The sequence below is a fragment of the Echinops telfairi genome, unplaced genomic scaffold, assembly GCF_000313985.2.
Source record: "Echinops telfairi isolate 266 unplaced genomic scaffold, ASM31398v2 ScPeMD7_17;HRSCAF=63, whole genome shotgun sequence".
Taxonomy (NCBI): Eukaryota; Metazoa; Chordata; class Mammalia; order Afrosoricida; family Tenrecidae; genus Echinops; species Echinops telfairi.
Window position 1 is genome coordinate 1809739 of NW_022103914.1, and position 20121 is coordinate 1829859.

General features: G+C 53.4%; 1 protein-coding gene across 1 annotated transcript in view; it reads right to left on the bottom strand.

The window, feature by feature from the left end:
- ADCY5 (adenylate cyclase 5) overlaps positions 1-20121 on the bottom strand; it is a 180256-nt gene that overhangs the window by 155132 nt on the left and 5003 nt on the right. The window contains exon 2 of the mRNA XM_004712234.2: positions 19535-20107. Within this exon, the coding sequence (XP_004712291.2) occupies positions 19535-20107 (573 nt within the window). The remainder of the gene's footprint in view (positions 1-19534; positions 20108-20121) is intronic.

Sequence of the window (20121 nt, forward strand, 5' to 3'; positions counted from 1 at the left end):
GCAGATAATTAAACAAACCCACCACGACCATCACAAACCTGTGTGAATGCTACAAAGCAAAAGAACAGGATGTTTCTCATTTAGGTTTGCAGCCGCAGGTTCGGGAAAGGCAGGGGTCCAAGAGGGGCTCGAGGCCACCCGTTCACATGCAGAGGCCTCCAGCCCCTTCCTTCACAGCCCCCTCTGCTGATCTGCCAGGGCCAAGGCACTTCCCCGCTGGCCTGTCTGGAACCAGTTACCACCTGTGAGCCAGTCAGGAGAACTCATATCCTGGCGAAATAGCCACATGGCAGCCGAAAACCGTATACCCTAGCTTGTCGTGCATTCTTTTCAAAAATCGGGACTTTTTAAAAACGCTGTGGGACGTGGGAAAAATTGTTCAAAAGTGGGACGTCTGGTCACCTTAGGTAAAAGGGACTTGGCCATTAGGGACCGGGACACAACCTAGGACCCTGGGAGGCAGGGCAGGGGGCGGGGGGCGAGTGGGACCAGGCCAGTTGGCCTAATGGCGTCCACAAAAGCTATGCTCTGCACCCTCCTTTGGTGAGTCGCAGCGAGGAACGTCACAAGCCTGTGAGTGGCCCACTCCGGTGCAGCCGTTGGTCTCTGCCCACCGGAAGGAAGACGAGAAGAAAACTGACAACGCACAGAAACAGTGAGTCCAATGGTCTGATCGACCACCGGAACTTGGCCTCCAAAGACCCAGAATGAGAGAGATGTAGATGGTGCCCGACTGCCATTACCAACTGCTCAGACGGGATCACATTAGATGGTGCAGGGCAGAGTAACAAGCCCGGAATCACAAAAGAGACAGGGCTTCCTGCCCAGACAGAGACCAGTTTAACCCTCAGGACCATGGTCTTTCCTTGTCCTTCAGGTCAGGAGCTCAGCCCCATGGCTCCACGTTCAACCAGACAGTTCATTTGGGGAACAACAGCCCCAGGGAGGCACATACTCTGTTTATATAACCAACCATTTCCGCTCCAAGGGGCAGCATGTGCCCAAGAGCAGAGTTCAGGTGGGAAAAGCGGGAGGGACAGAAACCGGCAACACAGGGAGGAGTGATGTCACACTGTGTGGGGACTGCAGCCGACGACATGACCTGAACGGTGTACGAGTTGCCGAACAGAAAACTGACGATGTGCTCTGTACACCTTCATTCAACTTACAATAAAGTTTTTGAAAAATCGAAACAAAGCTACCCACAAGAAATATTCCTGCTACAGCCGCACGAAAAAGCACAGACAGGGCCCGTTCCTGGCATCCACCTCTGGGTGCTGGCAGGGTGTCACCGGGTCACCCTGGGCTTGCACACTGAGCCACCTCTCTTACCCCCACCCCCACCCCCACCCCCCGCCCAGGCTTGGCCCCTGCTGCTGGTGTCGCCCGGAGTGCCCTTGCCAGCAGTCCCAGTGCCAAGGCAGCATCCTTCCCTCCCTCCCCCTGCCCACGCTGCCCACACCTCTGCGTGGGCACTGTGGTAGCTACAGCATCTGTCGTCAGCTTGAGACTGTTAAGAGTGAAGGGGCGGAGCTTAGCTTGTCAATCAGGTCGCAGCTTGATGACCTCATTTGGAGGCACTTAAGGAGATAGTTCCCTGGAGGTGGGACACATGCTCATTCTCTGCCTGATGTTCCTGTGGACAAGACACATGGAACCATGCCAGAGCCCTGGAGCTGGAGGAGCCACGTGGAGACCCACGCCAGCACTGAGATGCTTACACTGCCACTGGATCCCCAAACTTCCCAACCACTGGCCTGTGATCTTCCTTCATTTGGTGCCATTTCATGTGTTGTGTGAGTCTGAAGAGGATTTTATAGACTGGTGTCAGACATATGGGCTACTATGAGACTTATGGACTTGATCTGGCCTGGGCTGGGATGTTTTCTTAATGTACAATTACTCTTTATATAAAGCTCTCTCGGATACAAACATGAGTGCATATGAATTTGTTTCTCTAGTCTACCCAGACTGACAGAGGCAGCTTTGGACTTGGTGGAGGAAGCCTGACCACCAGAGCATATTGAGGGAACAAATGCATAGCCTTGCAATCCCCAAAGAAAACGTGGAGATACCATCTCAAAAGCCCACTTAGGCAAAGGACGGCATTTTCCTGTGGTCTCCTTGAAAAGAGAGATCACAGGAGAGGTGGGCTTAGAGAGATGCTAAACTAGGTTTGGGGCATTTCTTAGCTGGGGGGTTCTGGGGAGCTGGGCCTGAAAGACATGGTGAGAAATTCTACCCATTTCTGTGGAGTAAGCCCTGGCCCACAGGAGCCCTGAAGGGCAGAGGAGAGAGCTTCACGGCACCAGGTCTCCACGGCTGTAATCTTTAGAGCACCACCCTCTCCCCCAGGACAGTGTGGGGATTTGAAGGGTCAACCTTGAGGTTCACAGCAGAGCGATTCAGAGGGCTCCGCAGAGGGGTGTGTATTCATTCCACTGCAGACTTACTACTGAAGGTAACCCTGCAGAGCACCAAAGGCCAGGCTGACCCCCAGGGCAGCCAAGAAGTTTATCCTGATGTGGCCCCAGCAGCCGCACCCCCAAGCTGAGCAAGCCTAGAGCCTCTTCCGCCCCTCTTCTGGGGTCTGCGCTTGGCTCCTGCATGACACCACTCAGGGACTCCCGTCTGGACTGCCCGGGAAACGTGCACAGACACCAATCGCTTAGCCTCAGTTACTCGCCCGTTTCCACGGGGTCGATGTCCACCCACGGCGACCCGTGTGCACAGAGAGGAGCGGCCCCACAGGGCCCCCCGGGAGGTGACCTCTCAGAAGCAGATCGCCAGGTCTGTTTTCCGGCATCCTCAGTCCACACCCCCAGGCTTCAGGTTCACAGTCAGGTCCGAAGGGTGAGGAAACTGCCGAGAGAGGTCAAGGCAGCAGCCCGGCAGGGTCCTACGAGAAGGGTCCGGCCTCTGGACTCCAAAGCCAATGTCTGCCCCATCCGAGCCCATCGCCTCCTCAGAGCGGCTGTAACACGCCAATGAGACTATGCACCAGGCTGCCTCAGACGAGGGCCCGCAGCGAGCCACATGAGGCCCGCTGAGGACACTTATCCGGCCTGCTGGGTGTTTTTGCCCCGTTTGTTTTTTTATTGCCAATGTCTTGCCATTGAGAGTGTCCAGATGACAGACTGCTAAGGAGGTGCTGTCTGGCCTAAGCTCCGGTGCCAGCCCTTTCATTAGCACTCTGTGGACTCTGGAGCATTTCATTGTGTATGGCAGGGGTCCTCAAGCGTTTTAAACAGGGGGCCAGTTCACCGTACTTCAGACCCATCGGAGGGCCGGACTATAGTTTAAAAAGAACTATGAACAAATTCCTATGCACACTGTCACGTGGGGGGTGCCCAAGCCTCATGCCCAGGCAGGTGACGAGGAATGGCTTGGGCTGGGCCACAGAAGCACAGAGAACTCTCAGCTCCCAGGGGGCAGAGCAGAGTGCACCTCCTACCCACTCCCCCCAGGAGAAGGCAGCCCCGCCCGGGCCGGTAGAGGCCTGGGTGTTTCTGGTAGGCTAAACAAGGTTCGCCAGCTCTTCCAGAGGAATGGACTAGGGACAAAGGTTCGGCAGTTTTCTTCCGAAAATCCAGCCAGTCACAAGATGGGCAACCCTTTACGGGACGGACGGCGCAGGCCAGGCAGCCTTTCGGCCAACTCAGTGGCATCAACCGACAACAACAGTGTGGGATAACCTGGGGATTTTTCCAAAGGTCATCAGGGGGTTCAAGTGTACAGCCAGGCTAGGAGAGCCTCTATTCAGTCCTCTCTGTCCCCAGCCGCTCCACCACCTTACACATGGTCCCTCAGAGCTATCAGACCCCTTGAGACAGACAATCCAGGACTCACAAAGGCCAAGGTCCACCTAAGTCTTCATTGAGTTCATATGAGTAACACTTCTCAGGCAAGAGCCATGTCTCACGCCTTTGGACACGGGTCCCCAACCACGCAGTCAACGATGCAACTGAACCAAACTGCCTGTTGATCTTGATCACGGTACTCTGCCAATGCCTTGCCATCGTGAGTGTCCAGATGACAGACTGCTAAGGAGGTGCCACCTTAGAGGACGAGATTGTGACAGAAATGAGCGGATACCTGTGGGAACCAACTCACCACCATCCAAACCCATTGCCACCGTAGAACGGCCCCTGTGGGTTTCCAAGACTGACTCTGTGGGCGGAGTAGAAAGCCTCTTCTCTCTCCCTGGGGGCATCTGATGGGCTCCACTCTCCTTCCACTTAGCAGCCACGCATTCCAGCGCTGTGCCATGTGGGCCCCAACGTCAGGGCACGTCGTGTACTCACAGTAGCTGAACGGGGCGCTGGTAGAAGTCACCATTACTGCTCTTTATTGTCAGGGTCTTTATAAAGATACAGCCAATCTCTGTCTTTGGAGATCAGAAACATCACACGAAAATGTACAGATGCATTTTAATCCATACATGCACACACGGAAAAAATACACAAATCATAAGGAAAACAGAGGTTGGGGAGGGGGCTGCTTTGAGTCCAAGGTTGGGTCATGGTGAAGTCAGGGGGCATGTGCTTGTGGTGGGTGATCTCAGGACACACTAGCAGGGGAATAGAGAAGTGAGACCAGGAAGGAAGGCCAGGCCAAAGGAGGGGTGTGTTCTCCAAGCTGCTACCTTTCTGGGCAAACCAGAAGCTTCCTGCTTCCCAGAGACGCTGGGCAACACGGCAGAACACAGGCCTGGGCGGGGCTCCGCGTGGTCAAGGGAGCTGGTTGAGCGCTGCTCTGGCAGGTGGCAACTCACCAGCACTTCTGACCAGAGGAAGCCCTCCAGTGCCAGCAGCTAGAAATCTGGAAAAGTCCATGCCCAGGGGAGATGGGCGGGGCGCTGAACTCTGCTGCTCAGAGCTTGGTGGCCTTGGGGACGTGACTTACTTCTCCTCTCCCCAGTGCTGCAGTGGTGTCAGAGATAAAAATGCCTTCCTCCCAGGGAGAGCTCACCCTACCCTCACTGTTTGTACTTGCTACTCTTTATGAGCTTCCTCCTTTCGGATGCTGGTGACAGGAAGGGAAGAACATACTGGGGTAACTGGACCAACCCATTACTACTTCCCCATAGGGAGTCCCACACTCAGGGCCTGAAGGAGACGTTCTAGGGAGACATGCAATGGGCCCCCAAACTCCATGAGGGTCACTGCAGAGGCCCAGCCTGTTCCACAGCTAATGGCAGCAAAGGCCCCTGGAAGAAAGCGATGTTGGTTGCATGAGGCATCTATCTGAGCCTCCCCAGCCCATCACAGCACCGTATGAAGAATTTCTGATTCAGGCAGGGAAGGAGACCTTCAACAGCTAGCCAGTCTCCTTCCCGGAGCAGCAGCCAGCCAAACGCCCTCGACTAGGGTCCTTTGAAGGAGCCCTGGCGATGCAAGGGTTAAAGCACCCTGATGTTGGCGAAAAGGTCAGCAGTTTGAAACCAGCCGCCACCACCCCCGGAAACAAGTTTGCCAGCCTGCTTCCATAAAAGTTACCATTTTGGGAACCCTACGGGGCCGCTCTGCTCTGTCCAAGAGGGGTGCTGTCTCAGCGACTGAGCGCTGCTCCCCATAGACACCTCCAGGGGTGTCTTCCTCAAACAGAATCATCTTCTCTTACAGTTCCAGAGGCGAGATGTCCCAGTTCAGGGTGCCAGCTCTCGGGCAAAGCTGTCTCTCTGTGTTGGCTCACGTCTTAGGAGAAAGGTCTTTGTCACTGGCGGGGCCACCGTTCCTTGGAGACCACCATATGTCTTGGTGTCAATCTTCTCCTGGGCCGAGGAGGTTCCCAGCACAGGGACCGTGGGTCCAAATGACGTGCTCTGCTCTCAGACCTTCTTTCTGAGTGGCAGTAGGGCCCTGTAATCTCTGATCCCTTGTTTAAATTCTTCTCTATATCAACATATCATAAGGAGCCCTGCCTGGTAGCAGTGTCTGGTAAGCATTGGATTGCTAACCACAAGGTCAGTGGTTCAAACCCACCAGGGGGTCCATGTAAAAATACTAAGCTTTCTGACCCCATGAAGATTTATGACTTCGGAAACTCTTCACACAGTCGCTTTGAGTCAGAACCGACCCAATGGCAGTGGGTGGGTGGGATTCTGTTCTTGTTTTGGGGGGCTGTTTTTTGGTGGGGAGGGGCAGAGGCAGTTATATACCAGAAAAGATTGACTCAAGAAGATAGCCTGACCCGATAGAGGGCGTCCTACCTCATTCATTCTCGCCACCGAGGTGCGGGCTGACCACACAGCAGAGAACTGCATCCCATCACAGAACGGAGGGTCATCAGGTCCTGCGGAGAGTTGGCCAGCAAAGTCATAACTCCCACTCGGGAGGCGCGCGTGGGGCGATGGTGGGTGACCTCCACCCTCACCGTCAGAAGAGTCGGGTTTGGCCCAACTTAGAGGCAGGCAGCAGACCTGGGACACGGCCCCCGCTCCAGTGCCTCCAGCCCACCATCCAGTCTCTGTGCTGGGCATCTGCGCCAGAGCCTCTGGGCTGTTGGGGAAGGCAGGCTAGGGTTTGCTCAGCCCGTCCGCCCGCAGCACTGGTCTGCAGCAGTGCTCCCTACAGCGTGCTCCAGTAAGACTGCTGCCGTCGGACACAGGCCTCTACTGACAGATGGACAGACACAGTTCCAGGGTCCCATGTGTTTGATAAAGGCTACAGTACAGACGCCATCTCCCTCTAGGTAAATTAGAATGCACACTAACATATTAAAAGTGCTTAAGTCCTGCAGTGAAGAATGTTGGTTAATCCAGTTCTTCCTAAATGTATTTGACATGGAGTGCGGGATACGGGCAGTTCACTGTTTACGTGTTCACGTCCCGTGCAGGAGCTCAGCCAAAGCACCTCATGCGACACGCAGCCTCCACCTGTCAGTAGGGGTGTGTCTGTCAGTAGAGGCCTGTCTGTCAGCAGGAGCCTGTCTGCCTGTCAGTATGAGCCTGTCTATCTATCAGTATGAGCCTGTCTGTCAGTAGAGGCCTGTCTGTCAGTAGGGCCTGTCTGTCGTCAGTAGAGGCCTATCTGTCTGTTGGTAGAGGCCTATCTGTCGTCAGTAGAGGCCTCTCTGTCTGTTGGTAGAGCCCTGTCTATTGTCAGTAGAGGCTTATTGTCAGTAGAGGCCTGTCTGTCGGTAGAGGCCTGTATGTCTGTCAGTAGGGGCCTGTCTTTCAGTAGAGGCCTGTCTGTTGTCAGTAGAGGCTTGTTATCAGTAGAGGCCTGTCTGTTGTCAGTAGAGGCCTGTTTGTCAGTAGAGGCCTGTCTGTCATCAGTAGAGGCTTGTTGTCAGTTGGGGCCTGTCTGTCATCAGTAGAGGCCTGTCTGTCAATAGAGGCCTGTCTGTCAGTAGAGGCCTGTCTGTCGTCAGTAGAGGTTTGTTGTCAGTAGGGGCCTGTCTGTCATCAGTAGGGGCCTGTCTGTCGTCAGTAGAGGCCTGCCGTGTGTTGCTATGATGCTGAACAGGTCCCAGTGGTGTTTCCAGGTGAAGAGAGACCAGGATGAAAGGCCTGGCTATCTGAGACTTCCAAAGCCAGTCATCACCCACTCAGTGGCAGCTTCTGATCACGGGCACGGTGCAGGGCCAGGCAGCCTTCTGTCCATTGAATATGGCTCATCCTGAGTCAGAGGCCAACTGGACTGCAGCCAACAGCCGCTGGCCCCGAGTTGCATGTGTAAGTGAAACATCTCTTAGCACCCTCCAGGGAACCCCCTTCATAGGGGAGTCTGGATTAAAGGCAGCCCAGGAGTGGGGTCCTGATCTGAAGCATCCTTCTACCCCGCTGTGGCCTAGCTCAGGGCCAGGTGCAGGGTAGGCACCTAAGAAGCCATTGTAATCTAAATGAAGGGAGAAGGCTGAAAGAATGACTTCCTAATGGTTTTCAGCTCTGTAAAGTGATCTAGTATTGGCAGCGCCAGGCAGCAGCCTGGTTTCTAAGAAGGCACACACTTCGATTGCAGCAGGCGGGATTCTGGAAGCCCTGCTCAGAGTTTAGGATTACAGCCCACCAGCACAGGCTTCCAAACTGGGCTACACCGCTCCCTTCTGTGGAGGTGTGGGTCTAGCACGTCGGCGCGGCCTGCGTGCAGCCATGCACCCACTGAACACCCGAAACCCATTCATCCATTCAAACCCTCACTGCTCACCTACTATGTGCCTGGCACTGCTTCTGGCACAGGTCCCTCGAGGCCCCTCCACAAGCCAGGCAGGGCTGCAAGGCAGGCTATGATAAAGCCCGGGAAGCTGTAAGGGGAAGGGAGAGGAGCCTTCCAAGTGTGAGGCCAGGAGACCTCAAGCCCAGAAGCAGTAGCTCACACACCTTCTCAGAGCAAGGGGAAGTGCAAGGGGAAAGGAGGGTGAGCTCTTACGATTTCATGCTGACCCATGAGGCTGGCCTAAAGAATAAAGCCACTACTGTCTCCTTGTGTTTGTTTGTCTATTCCCCCTTTCCCCTGTGACTACATCTCATTGTTCCCAGAGAGCATCTCTGCCCCCCCCTTCCAAGCCCTTCCCCTCCCCGGCTCACATCTCCAATCTCCCTTTCCTTTCTGTGAGCTGCGTCCCTCTCCTTCAAACAAACAAGCAGACTAAACTCATCGCCACTGAGTGGATCCCACTTCATGGCAATGAACAATGCAGGAGACAGTGCCCCTGTGGGTTTCTAACATGGTAAGTTTCTTGGGGAGTAGAAAGCTTCATCTTTCTCCCTTGGAGCAATTGATGGTTCTGAACTGGTGTCCTTGTGATTGTCAGCCCAAGGCTGACATAACCACTACACCACTGGGAGTCCTTATCCATTCTTTCATACCTTGCCTTGGGCCTTACTCCTCCCTCCACTGACTGCCTGGCACTCTACTCTCCACTCTGGGCCTGGGGGATACTCAGCTGGTCCCATGAATAAACCAGGACTCAAACATAGGTCCTTCTTTCTATAAAATGCCCCAAAGATAAGCCATAAACAGGAAGGAGAGACAAGGAATGGTTTGGGGGAGGGAGGAGAAGAGAATATGAATACAGGGCTGGTACACCCCTCCCTTCTGGCGCCACCACCACCCAGTCATCTCCCCACCTGCATCCTCACACACGCCGATTGGACACCTCCCTCTGGGTCTGCATGCCAGAGGCACTTGTGCTTCTTCTAGAAGGAGACCGACAGATGAACACGCTAAGAAGATGCCCCAGTGGCTTCCGGAGGTAGTCACAGTTACTGCAGAACCCTAATCTGGGGATGACCTGGAGAGTCATCTTGGCCAATGGTCCCAGACTTAGGAATCACTGTTCGAGTGACCTGCCCAAACTGCCACCAAGCAAGCAATTTCCTTAGGAACACGCTTTGCAGGCGGCTGACCGGTCTCCACTTGAACACTGCCGCCAAGAACTCGCCACCCCCAAGAAGCGTCTGGCTTGACTGCTGCAGTCCCAATTGTTACAAAGGCAGTTCCTGAAACCACCCTGCCCTCCGGAGCCACTGAACGCATGGGTGGTACCTTCTCCAGCCTCTGATAACGGGATCTCAGCAAGAAAGCCCTGATCAGCTTCTTTGGGTTTCTTACCTTGTTACAGTCTGCTCTTCTCTCAGCTATAACCCCAATTCTTTCCAGTGTTCTATTGGAAGTCAAAGGTTCCAGTCCCCTTACCAACCTGACCACCTCCCTCAAACTAATCTAGAATCAAACAGTCCTCCATCATCCCATGAACTGGATAACCCCCATAATCCTCACCAAGAGCCCACCAGCCTTCTCCAACAGCTGCCCCCAAACGTGGAGTGGCATGAAGCTCACAGTCCATTAACCTTTGACTCTGTTCTCAGTGCTGTAAACAGATGCCATGCCTGCCCTACATTTGAACATTCCCATTAGAGCATAAGAGAGATGCCCATGGACAACACTTCTATTCAGCCTTGTACCGGAAGTCCTAGCCAAAGCATTAAAGCAAGAAGGGGAAATAAGGAGCGTCCAACTTGGAAAGGAAAAAGCAAAGCTATCGCCCTTCACAGATGATGTGATCCTATGCACAGAAACCCTACCAGAGCTACCTATTGTAGGAAGGATTGCACAACTCTCAATACGATCGAACAATTAAATTGCATGATGTGTGAATCATGTGCCAACGAACCTATTGGAAAACAAATAGGTGACAGCCAAGGAAACCCTATGAGTCAGTTCTACTCCGTCTCTTGGGATCAGGACGAGTCAAAGCAACTCAACAGCACACAACTATCACAGTGGGAAGACCTGGGGTGTAATTAAGGGGGGGAATAAAATTATTAGCACAAACTTTTTAAAAAATCTAACAGAAGGATTCAGCAAAGTGGGAGGGTATAAGATGGACATACAAAAATCAGTCAGATTCCTTTATACTAGAAAGGAGAACGCCAAAAAGAATTCAAGCAAATAGGACCACTGACAATGGGTCCCCCACCCCAAAAGGTTAAAATACCCTGCAATAAACCTAAGCAGGCACATAAAAGACTTATACAAGGAAAACTACAAAACACTACTGCAAGAGGACTGAAAAATAAGGAAACATACCATGCTCATGGACAGGAAGGCCTACCATTGTGAAAATGTCAGTGTTACCAGAGTGATTTACATATGTAATGCAACCTTGATCCGAATCTCAACAGCATTCTTTAATGAAATGGAAAACATCTCAACTTTACATGGTAAGGATAGTGTGGTAGTTACATAATTTCATGTCAACTTGAAGTGTAAGGTCTAGCCTGTCAATCAGGTCACGGCCTGATGGTGCCTCCCTGTGGGCATAACCTCCTCCTAAGGAGGGTCCTGGGAACCTCACCTTCCTGTTGTGGGGCCACGCAGAGACCTGCGCAAGCCCTGGAGCTGCGTCCACCACCGTTGGATACACAAGACTGCACCCACCCGCAGTCTTCTTGCATTCTGCATCATTGCATATGGCTGCGTCAGTCTGAAGAAGGATGCATGGACTAGTATCAGACTTATGGACTTGATCTGGACTGGGCTGGGATGTTTTCCTGATATATAACTACGTCTTGATATAAAGCTCTCTCTTATACATATTTGAGTTCTCTAGATGTTTCTTTAGTCAATCCGACCTAACACCAGATAGCAGTACCAAAGAACAAAATAGAAGGCCTCACACTTCCCAATCCCAGAACTTATTAAAGAGCCAAAATTGCTAAAACAGCTTGGTTTGGGAACAATGACAGACACATAGACCAGTGAAACAGAACTGAGAACACAGAAGTAAATCCACCATCTATGGACAACTGGTCTTCAACCAAAAGTTCAAGTGTCTTCAATGGGAAGAGAGCGTCTTTTAAACAAACGGCATTGACAAAACTGGGTATCGATTTGCAGAAAAATGAAACAGGGCCAATTGTTCATACCAAACACAAAAACTAACACAAGGTAGACCAAAGTCCTGAATCTCAAGACTTATGTTTATGGGAGAAAAAAAGGGTCAAAGCTAGGGACCCTGATCTATGGCACAAATGAGTGGGGGGACTTTGAAAAGCTTGTTGATAATGCAATCCAAAGATTATGAAATTTTTCCACAAAATTTTTGAAGCCCACTTTTAGAATAGTAGTGATAAACTAGATAACAGATGTCCTAAAAATTAAATACTAGGGGGTGCTGTTTTGTTTGTTGGTTCATATTGGAGTTTATTTTGCCATTGGGAGTGACCCTCTTGAATTTTGGATATGTTTTTCTATTGTTCGGTCTATGAAACCCAGGACTGATGACCCTATAGGCACACCAAGTAGAACAGGGCTACGAGTGTGTGTGTGTGTGTGTGTGTGTGTGTGTACAGTTGTGGGGAGGGGTGGGTGTTGGGTAAAAGGGAACTGATGTCAAGGAGTTCAAAGAGGAAAAGAATGCTTTGAAACGAATTGTGGTAGCAATTGTACTATACTGCTCGATGTGATTAAACTAGGGAACGATATGCCATCTGCATTAGCTCCCAGTAAAATGGCTTTGGAAAAAATTAAGTAAATAAAGAGTAAAAAAGAATCTTGAGACTGAGAGGGAAAATCGATAATGATCTATCAGGCAAGGGTCTATCATTAAAATACATGTATATAGAAAACTTTGACGTCTCAACAAGCAATCCAATGTAAAATATGGACCAAGGGCATGATGGGACATTTTAGCAAAGGAGACAGTCAGGTGGATAACACACACACACACACACACACACACACACACACACACACGGAGTGATGCACGAATCAAAAACCAAATGCTGGTGCAACTGTGGGGAGACTTACAGTAAACACTATGGAAAAGGGGAGGGTGGTGCCCCAGAAAGTTAGAGCTCGGACCATCGTACAATGCGACCGTCCCAGTCCCAGGCTTATGTCCTAGAGAAGTAAGCGCTGTGACGGCAACAGACAGATGCACACCCACGCCCGCGCTGCCCCACTCGTAGGAGATAGAAACAACCTAAGTGCCTACCAGCAAGGTGTGCTCCATCCCTCCATCCGCTGAAGCTCATCAATGGCACGCTAGACAACAATAACGAACAAAGGTGACTCCGAAAAACAGAACATGGAGGAACCTGAAAGACGCTAGGCTCGGTGAAATCAGCCAGTCGCAAAAGGGCAAACACGATGATACCACTTTGATAAAGAGTCAGGAGTTGGTGGATACACGGAGAAGCACTCTTTGACGGTTACCAAGCAGGGGAGAGTCTCTCACTGATCTCAGGCATGTGCCAATTCTGGTGGAGGGTAGGCAAGTCACACTAGCAGGGATGTCGATACAATGTGACCAAAGCAAATGTACACAAGATACAAAAGCAGAAAGGGCAACTCTGACAACTGCCATAACACACCTGTAACATACACCTGTAACATTCGGCAGCAACAGTTCTAAAACCGGAAACCCACGGCGATGCTGACTCATGGCGGCCCTATAGGACAGAGTCGAACTGCCCCTGTGGGTTTCCAAGTAACTCTTGACAGGAATAGAAAGCCTCGTCTTCCTCCTGAGGGGCAGCTGGTGGTTTCCAACCGCCGACTTTTCGGGGAGCCACGCAAGATGTAACCACTATCCCACCAGAGCTCCTAGTAACAACAGCTAAGAACTTACTAGTGGTTACAGATGCAGACACACATGCTATGTACGTGTGGGAGAATATAAGGGACTACGTGAGCATGTGTGTGTGTGTGTGTGTTTATATATATAAAACAGAGCACAGAATGAGAGAAAATTCTTAAAACTATCCAGACACCTTGTGAGACTGAATTACTGGGCTGAAAGGCTAAGGATCATGGACTTGGGGCATTTAACTCAACTGGCCTAACACAGCTCAGAGAGAGAGTGTTCTACAGCCTAGGTTGGTGAGTAGGTCTGGGTTCTGAAACGCTATGAGCAACCATCTAAGACTCAACTGTCGGTCTGTGCCCATCTGGGGAAAGGAGAGTAAAGGAACCAAAGACCGAGGGAAGCCAGGAGCCAACTGCTGGGCTGATGGTCCACACACACCACAGGCTCCTCGAGCCCGAGACCAGAAAAAAACTAGCTGGGCCTGGTTACCGTCACCCACCCTCTGACCGAGGACCCAGCAGGAAGGTCTCAGAGTCATCGGCAGTCCAGACTTGCTGGACAGAGAGGCTGGTGGACGCCCACACACAGACTGCAGTCCTCAAACACCCTCCAACCTCACCTTTCAACCAAATAATCGAGTGACTTATAAAATAAATAAACACCAAGAGGAAAATGCTCCCTAGAACAGCCAACTGCGTGATGCCAAGCGGACAGCATTCACCCCAAACCAAAACCGAGACGGCTGGGAGAGGCGGGAGGACTAGAGGGACGCGGGTACAGGAAAGACAAGGTTGGAGGGGGGCGTGGTGACACACTGCGGGCCGGTGACCGATGGCCCGGACAACGGTGTGTGCAGAAACTGCTGAATGGGAAGCAAACTCGATGCGCATGTGTTCACGTAAAACATCTTCAAAAGCAGGGGAAGTAGAGTTTTCCAATTATCTCCGTTCGGTTTCGTGTCTGGAAAAGAACATGAAATGCTGGTTCTTCCCCCAATGAGTGTGCAAGGGAGAAAGGAGGTGCTAACACATAAGTTATGTAACGGTACCCACCGGATTTATGGGGGCAGCTAAGGTCAGGGAGCCAGAGCAAACTCTTTCCGTTCCCAACAGTCCTGGCAACTCAACAACCACACACCAGACCCAGCACAAGGGAAAGAGTTCGCTTCTGAAATATTAGGCGCCAGGAAGCCACCCCATCTTTGACTGGGGCCAGGTGGTAGGTCCACTTGCACCTGTTGGGAGAAAAGCAGGGGCCCTGCCCAAGCACAGGCCACAGCTCTGGCTCCGATGCCAGCACCTGACTGAGCCAGCCTGTACCAAAACAGCTGCCACTTAGGCCTTCTATACTAAGTCCTAAAACTCTTTGCTCTGTGCAGGTGAGCAGGCTCCCTGGGATGAGCTTTTAGCACATGGTGTGCAGGATCCCCGGCACAGACGAACATTCCCACCTTGTTCTGTGCCCACCCCCTCCCCGCCCCCAGCACACAGACCTCACATTTTGCTCCAGATGGAAACCTGGGCAGAGCGAACATCCCCATAAACACAGCAACTGTGCCCTGTGCTCCTCGGCTGAGCCTCTGGACGAATCCCTGCAGTCCTCCCCACAGGTATTCCCCAGCTGCAGTCTCCCCTACAGTTGCCCAGAGAAGGAGGCAACATCTGCACCCTCAAAAACCATCAGCAAATAGAATCGCCAAACACAACCAACAGACCCTTCTAGAATCATCTACCACCAGAGTTCTGCTCGGGCATTAGCTGGTGGCAGATGCCGCCCCAGCAGCTGTGGTAGACATGTGCCCCCCTCCACACTGCCCCTCAGACAGAGAGGCATCACAGCTACCAGGTGCACAGGGGGACAGTCACAGCTGGGGAGCAGGAGGGATTCTTGAAAGGGAAGAGTGGAGTTCTATGAGCTTGGGGGAACTGCCCACTCAAGTGGCACTAAGGAAAAGGTGGTAGGGGGCACCAGGACAATCTCTTGTGAGAATCAGAGGCCAAGGTTGGCAGGGCAATTAAGGCTCCAAGTGAGAAAGGCGAACAGCCAGGGAACGCCAGCCAGCACAGCCAAGAACCAACAGGACCAGGCTACTCTGATCTCCTCTGGACTCAGTAGGAAGGCTTTCCCTGCGGCCGGCTTAAGGGGGCAGAGGGCAGCCTCAGCCATCATTTGGGTCTGCATTCCCATCCCGGCCCTGTGCTGAGACCCTCCCATGTGCTCACAAAGAGGTCACCCACAGGGCGCCTGTGAACAGCTGGAGGCAGCCTCAGGTTGTGAACAGGCACCTGCAAGGAAGAGATGGAGGAAGCCAGCAGGTCTCTCCACAGGGCTTAGGGGCAGAGGAGAAGGGCTGGGGAAAGAGCGGGGTGGGGTGGGGGGGAATGAATGGTCCCCCACTGACGGCAGCCCTTAACAGCTCCCCTGCCCAGGTCACAGGGGTCAGGAAGCCATGCCAGGCATGTCTGTGGTGGCAGCACAGTACCAAGAGCCCACATGTGAGCAGGACTCGCCTTCCCAAAGAGCTTCTTGCTGACACCAGGAGCTCATCTCCTTGGCACAGGGGCCACCTTACCTCCTGCAGGGGGCGGGGGGTGGGGGGGGGCCACCTCCCCACACACTCGAGCCAAAAAAGAATTCATCTGACCTAGCTGAGCACATGCGATAGCTGTGTGTGCGAGCCTGTTTGTGTGTGAGTGCGTGCCGAGGCTTTATGTAGCCAAGTGGGATACAGTCAAACAAAAATGAGGTTGCTATGGCAACGGGCTCCAGCATCCTTGCAGCCTATTAACACAAGTGAGGAATGTGTTTGGCAGATGCTGGAGTGTTATTTATGGTATGGGTGTAGCAGAGGGACTTCTAAGAGGCAAAGAAAGCGGTGTGGGGGGGGGTACGACAACGACCAACCCTGTGCCGCTCCTACTGTACCCAGCGAGGAGACGGCCGTGAGCCAGCCGAGAGCAAGGAAGGAGAGGCTGAGCGGCTGCGCACCGGGAGTAAGAGGAATGGAGGAGCAGAACCAGAGAGGTGGGAGGGGGAGGCAGGCAGGCAGGCCGAGGGAGAGGTTCAGAGAAGGCAGAGAGAGAGAGTGAGAGAGCAGAGGGGGAGGGGCGTGAGGAGGCGTGTCAGATGCCAGGGAAGGAAGGGGAGGGAACAAAGAGCTGCCCCACCTTACCTCCTGGCCCTCTCTCATGGAAAAGCCATGAGGCATTGGCTAAAAAACCAACCGCTACTCCTAACTGGGGCAGGTGGCAGTGTCCCCAGCAGAAGAGAAGCACATGAGTAGAGGTGACGCTGCTGAGAACTGGACCTCGAGCAGAGGGGGACCCCTGCCTTGCATGAGGCAGTATTTTTTAAGTGCCCACAGTTACTGAGTACCCCTATGTGTCCAGGAGTGCTTGGGCGGGGAAAACAAGACTGTGCACGCAGCTGCTGAAAGGTTAGAGGTACCACCCAAAGGTGCCTCGGACAAAAGGGCTGGTGATCTACTTCAGCCACTGAGGGCCCTGGGTGGCATCGTTCCCTGCGCACACGCGGGGTGGTCATGGCTGACAACTCGTTTCCTGTGTGTCCAAGCAAGGTCGGGGGAGGGGAGGGGCATGACCAAAGCCAGAGCGTGCGAAACCTGTGTTTTCATCAGAGATGAGACCAGCCCGAGCCACCTTTAAACACTAGCTACTGCGGAGTCACCCGAGGCAGAGGTGCATCCCAAATGGTCTCACGATGTCCCTCCCTGCAAGCACCCCCACCCAGCAAGGTTTGCTGAACACATACCAAATGTTACAGCAGGAAGGTAGGCCAAGTTCAAAACCACCACAAGACACAGTTTTCTCCGAAGGCAAATAGAAAGCTTGTGTTTGTTTGTTTGTTTGTTTCGCATTCTCCTGTCTTGGACTATTCCTCACCCTCTCTGCCATACTCCTCAGAGCAGATCACGAGGGGGACAGTGAAAAGCCACCCAAACTCCTGACCGACCGCGGTGGGTAAAGGAAGCCTGGAGTCGGTGCTAATGAGGGTGGGGCGGGGCGTGGAGACAGGAAGGAGGGAGGTTAGTCCAAGGGACTACAAGGGAGAGGGAGAAGTGTTGCAGCCAGGGCCTCTTCCTCATGCTCACGCGGGATTAGCTGCTCTCCCTTCAGCACTCCTGACCAAGACCCCACGCTCATCTGAAACCGTGCATCCAGGAGTGCCCAGGGCTGTGATCAGACTCTGTGTGCCCCGTCTGATTCAGAAAACAGCCTGAGTGATCTTGGGAATCACGGTGCCCGAGAGAATGGCCTGCCTGCCTTCTTCGAAAAGCTATTATCACCCGAGCAATCTTCCCCCCACCAAGCCAGGAGACGACCAGGGCACACCACCCCGTCTGAAAGCCTGGTCCTTGGGGCAAAAGAACCAGTCTTTATAAAGCAAAGCACAGGGAGTAAGTAGTCCTAACTGTGTGCTTCCCTCCCAAGTTCAACAATGATCTGCAAAGACTTTTTCTCTTCAGATCTCAGTTCAGAGAAACTTTAAACAGTACTCCACTCGTTAGACCCCAATCAAGTTGGCATGCATGGAGCCCTGGTGGCATAGTGGATACATGCTGGGCTGCTAACTGCAAGGTCAGCAGTTTGAAACCACCAACCACTCTGCTTGCAAAAGATGAGGCTTTCCAGTCCCGAAAAGTGTTCAAGTCTTGGTAACCCACAGGGGCGGTTCTACCCTGGCTTACAGGGTGGCAATGAATTTGAATCGACCCGATGGCAGGGAATGAGAAGGACCCTACGCTGTGCGAGGCAAGAGAGACAGGGTCAAGGAAGTAAAACAGGTGCCCCTCAGGATTCTTGCTTCCAACGAGCTCAGCCGACACTGGACAGGGAGCAAAACCCCCATCTAGCTAGACACCATCTAGCTAAATGAGTGTTCCGCTCTGTTGGTCTGACTCTGCTATTCCTAGTGCAGGAGAGGGGGAGGCAGCATGGCTGGAGTTGATGGCAAGGACTCCGTCAGGAGGTGAGGCTCAGCACAGCAGACGTTAGAGCACTCTCCTGCAAGTGCAGCTGAGACCTAGAGAGATCACATCTCCATCCGTTCTCAAGACAAATACAGAGCATGTTAGAGAGACTCAGCTAGAGCTCACCGGCTAGAAGCCCACATCAGGGCTGTTTCTCCTGGGAGAGAACAGCACAGGAACTTGAGGAACACAGGAGACATCTGAAGGAAGATGTGGTACGCAACAGGATCAGAGTCTAGGCAGGCAGTAGAGGTGGAGAGGAGAAAAGCATTGGCAATGGAGCATGCTCTCAGGCTCGGCTAGAGGGCATACACCCCAGGAGCTGGGTCCTCGGTCAAGGGAGCAGCAGCCAGCAAGAGCCCACCTGACTACCTGACTTCCTGACTTCCGAGCGCTGGGCAGCATGAGAACAAGCAAGCTCGGGAGGGATCAGGGGATTCGGAAGGAAGGTGGAACCACAGGCAACAAACCCAGGCCCCTTAAGGGAGGACGCTGTGAATGCCAGAGGGGCCTGTCCTGCAGAGGATGGGCTGGCAGGCATGCTCCTTGACCATGGCTTTCAGTGGAGCCACCAGGCAGCCGGGCAGGAGAAGTTGTTCCTCTTGAGCCCACCAGTCAGTGGATGCTCACTCAAGGAAAGCAGTGACCTGTAGTGCCTACACGAAGGGTCATGAGGTCCAACACCAGTTTTCTCTCTCCTCCACCGGGGGCCACTGCTGCCACACTCCTCCCAGGCACCTTCCCACTTCCTGAAGGCAGTTTTTTTTTGTTTTTTTTTGCCTTGGGGCACTTTGATCAATGCAACAAGCTCAACAGTCCTCTTTCAAACCCAAGGATCTCTCCAGCTACCCCAACTGGCCAGCTGCGCACAGGTGGCACCCAACCCTCGGCATCAAGTCCGTTCTGACTCAGGAGGACTGTACACAGGGCTTCCGAGGGCTCTCGGAAGTCTTGCCACCTCAAGTCTTGACACCATCAGGCAGCCCCATCTTTCTCCTGAAGAGCAGGCGGTGGGTTTGAACCGCCCCATCTTGCACTATTGGGGCAAGTCTCTCATTTCTCCTCCTTAAGACTGGGCAAAGGGCATGCAGGGGCACCCCTCTCCCACCATTCTTCCATTCAGGTTGGGGGCAAAAACAAGGGGACAGGGCTCCAATGGCAGTGGCTGCCAGCAGGCCTGGCCACCTTGTCAGGGCCTTTTTATTCTAAGGGGACAGAAGTGCATGATTTTTCTCCCCTAGCCTTCCTCCCTCCTTCAAAGCTCCTCAGTGATGGCTTCTGTTTCATGCACGTTTTCAATGGGCTGGGAACAGTGCTCAACATACAAGCACATTACTTTTTTTTTGTCTTGAAGATTCTCAGCCTCAGAGGCAGTGTGAGAGTCTCGGCTAGCCATCTCCCTTTGGCTCTTTTCCCTACAGAGAGGTTAGGGTGGGAACCCATTGAGGCCAAGGCCCGCCCACCCCACCCCACCATGTGGTCCCTGTGGCCAGCTGGGGCCCCTACCTGCTTGAGCAGGAACTGGTCCTGGGCGTTGGTGTGCAGGGCGATGGCCAGGTGCAGGGCAGACAGGAGCACCCCGCTGACCACCGCCGCCCGCATGCGCACCGGCAGCAGCGTGTAGATGGTGTAGATGAAGAACACGGTCCACCAGATGCCCTCCGAGGCGCTGCGGGGCTGGGGCAGCAGCAGGCCCACCACCTGCACCACCAGCACGACGGCGATGAGCGCGTAGCAGGCCAGGCCCATGTGGTCCTGGTGGAAGGCAGCACGATTGCAGAGCACGGCCATGATGAGGATGACGCCCACGGCAGTGGCCAGCACGGTCAGGTAGGGCAGCTGGAGCGGGGGCCGCGCCGCGTGGAAGGCCAACATGACCAGGCCCACGAGCACCAGCACCGCCATGAGCATGGTGAGGCTGCTCTGGTTCAGGCGGAAGAAGTAGCGCTGGTACAGCCGCTCCAGCTTGTCCGACGGGAACTTCTTGGAGCGGAAGATCTGCAGCAGCGCCAGGCAGCAGGCGCCCAGGGACAGCACAGCGCCCCGCCCGGAGCCCGAGTCCGCGGAGCTGCCGCCATCCTCGGCGGCGGCGC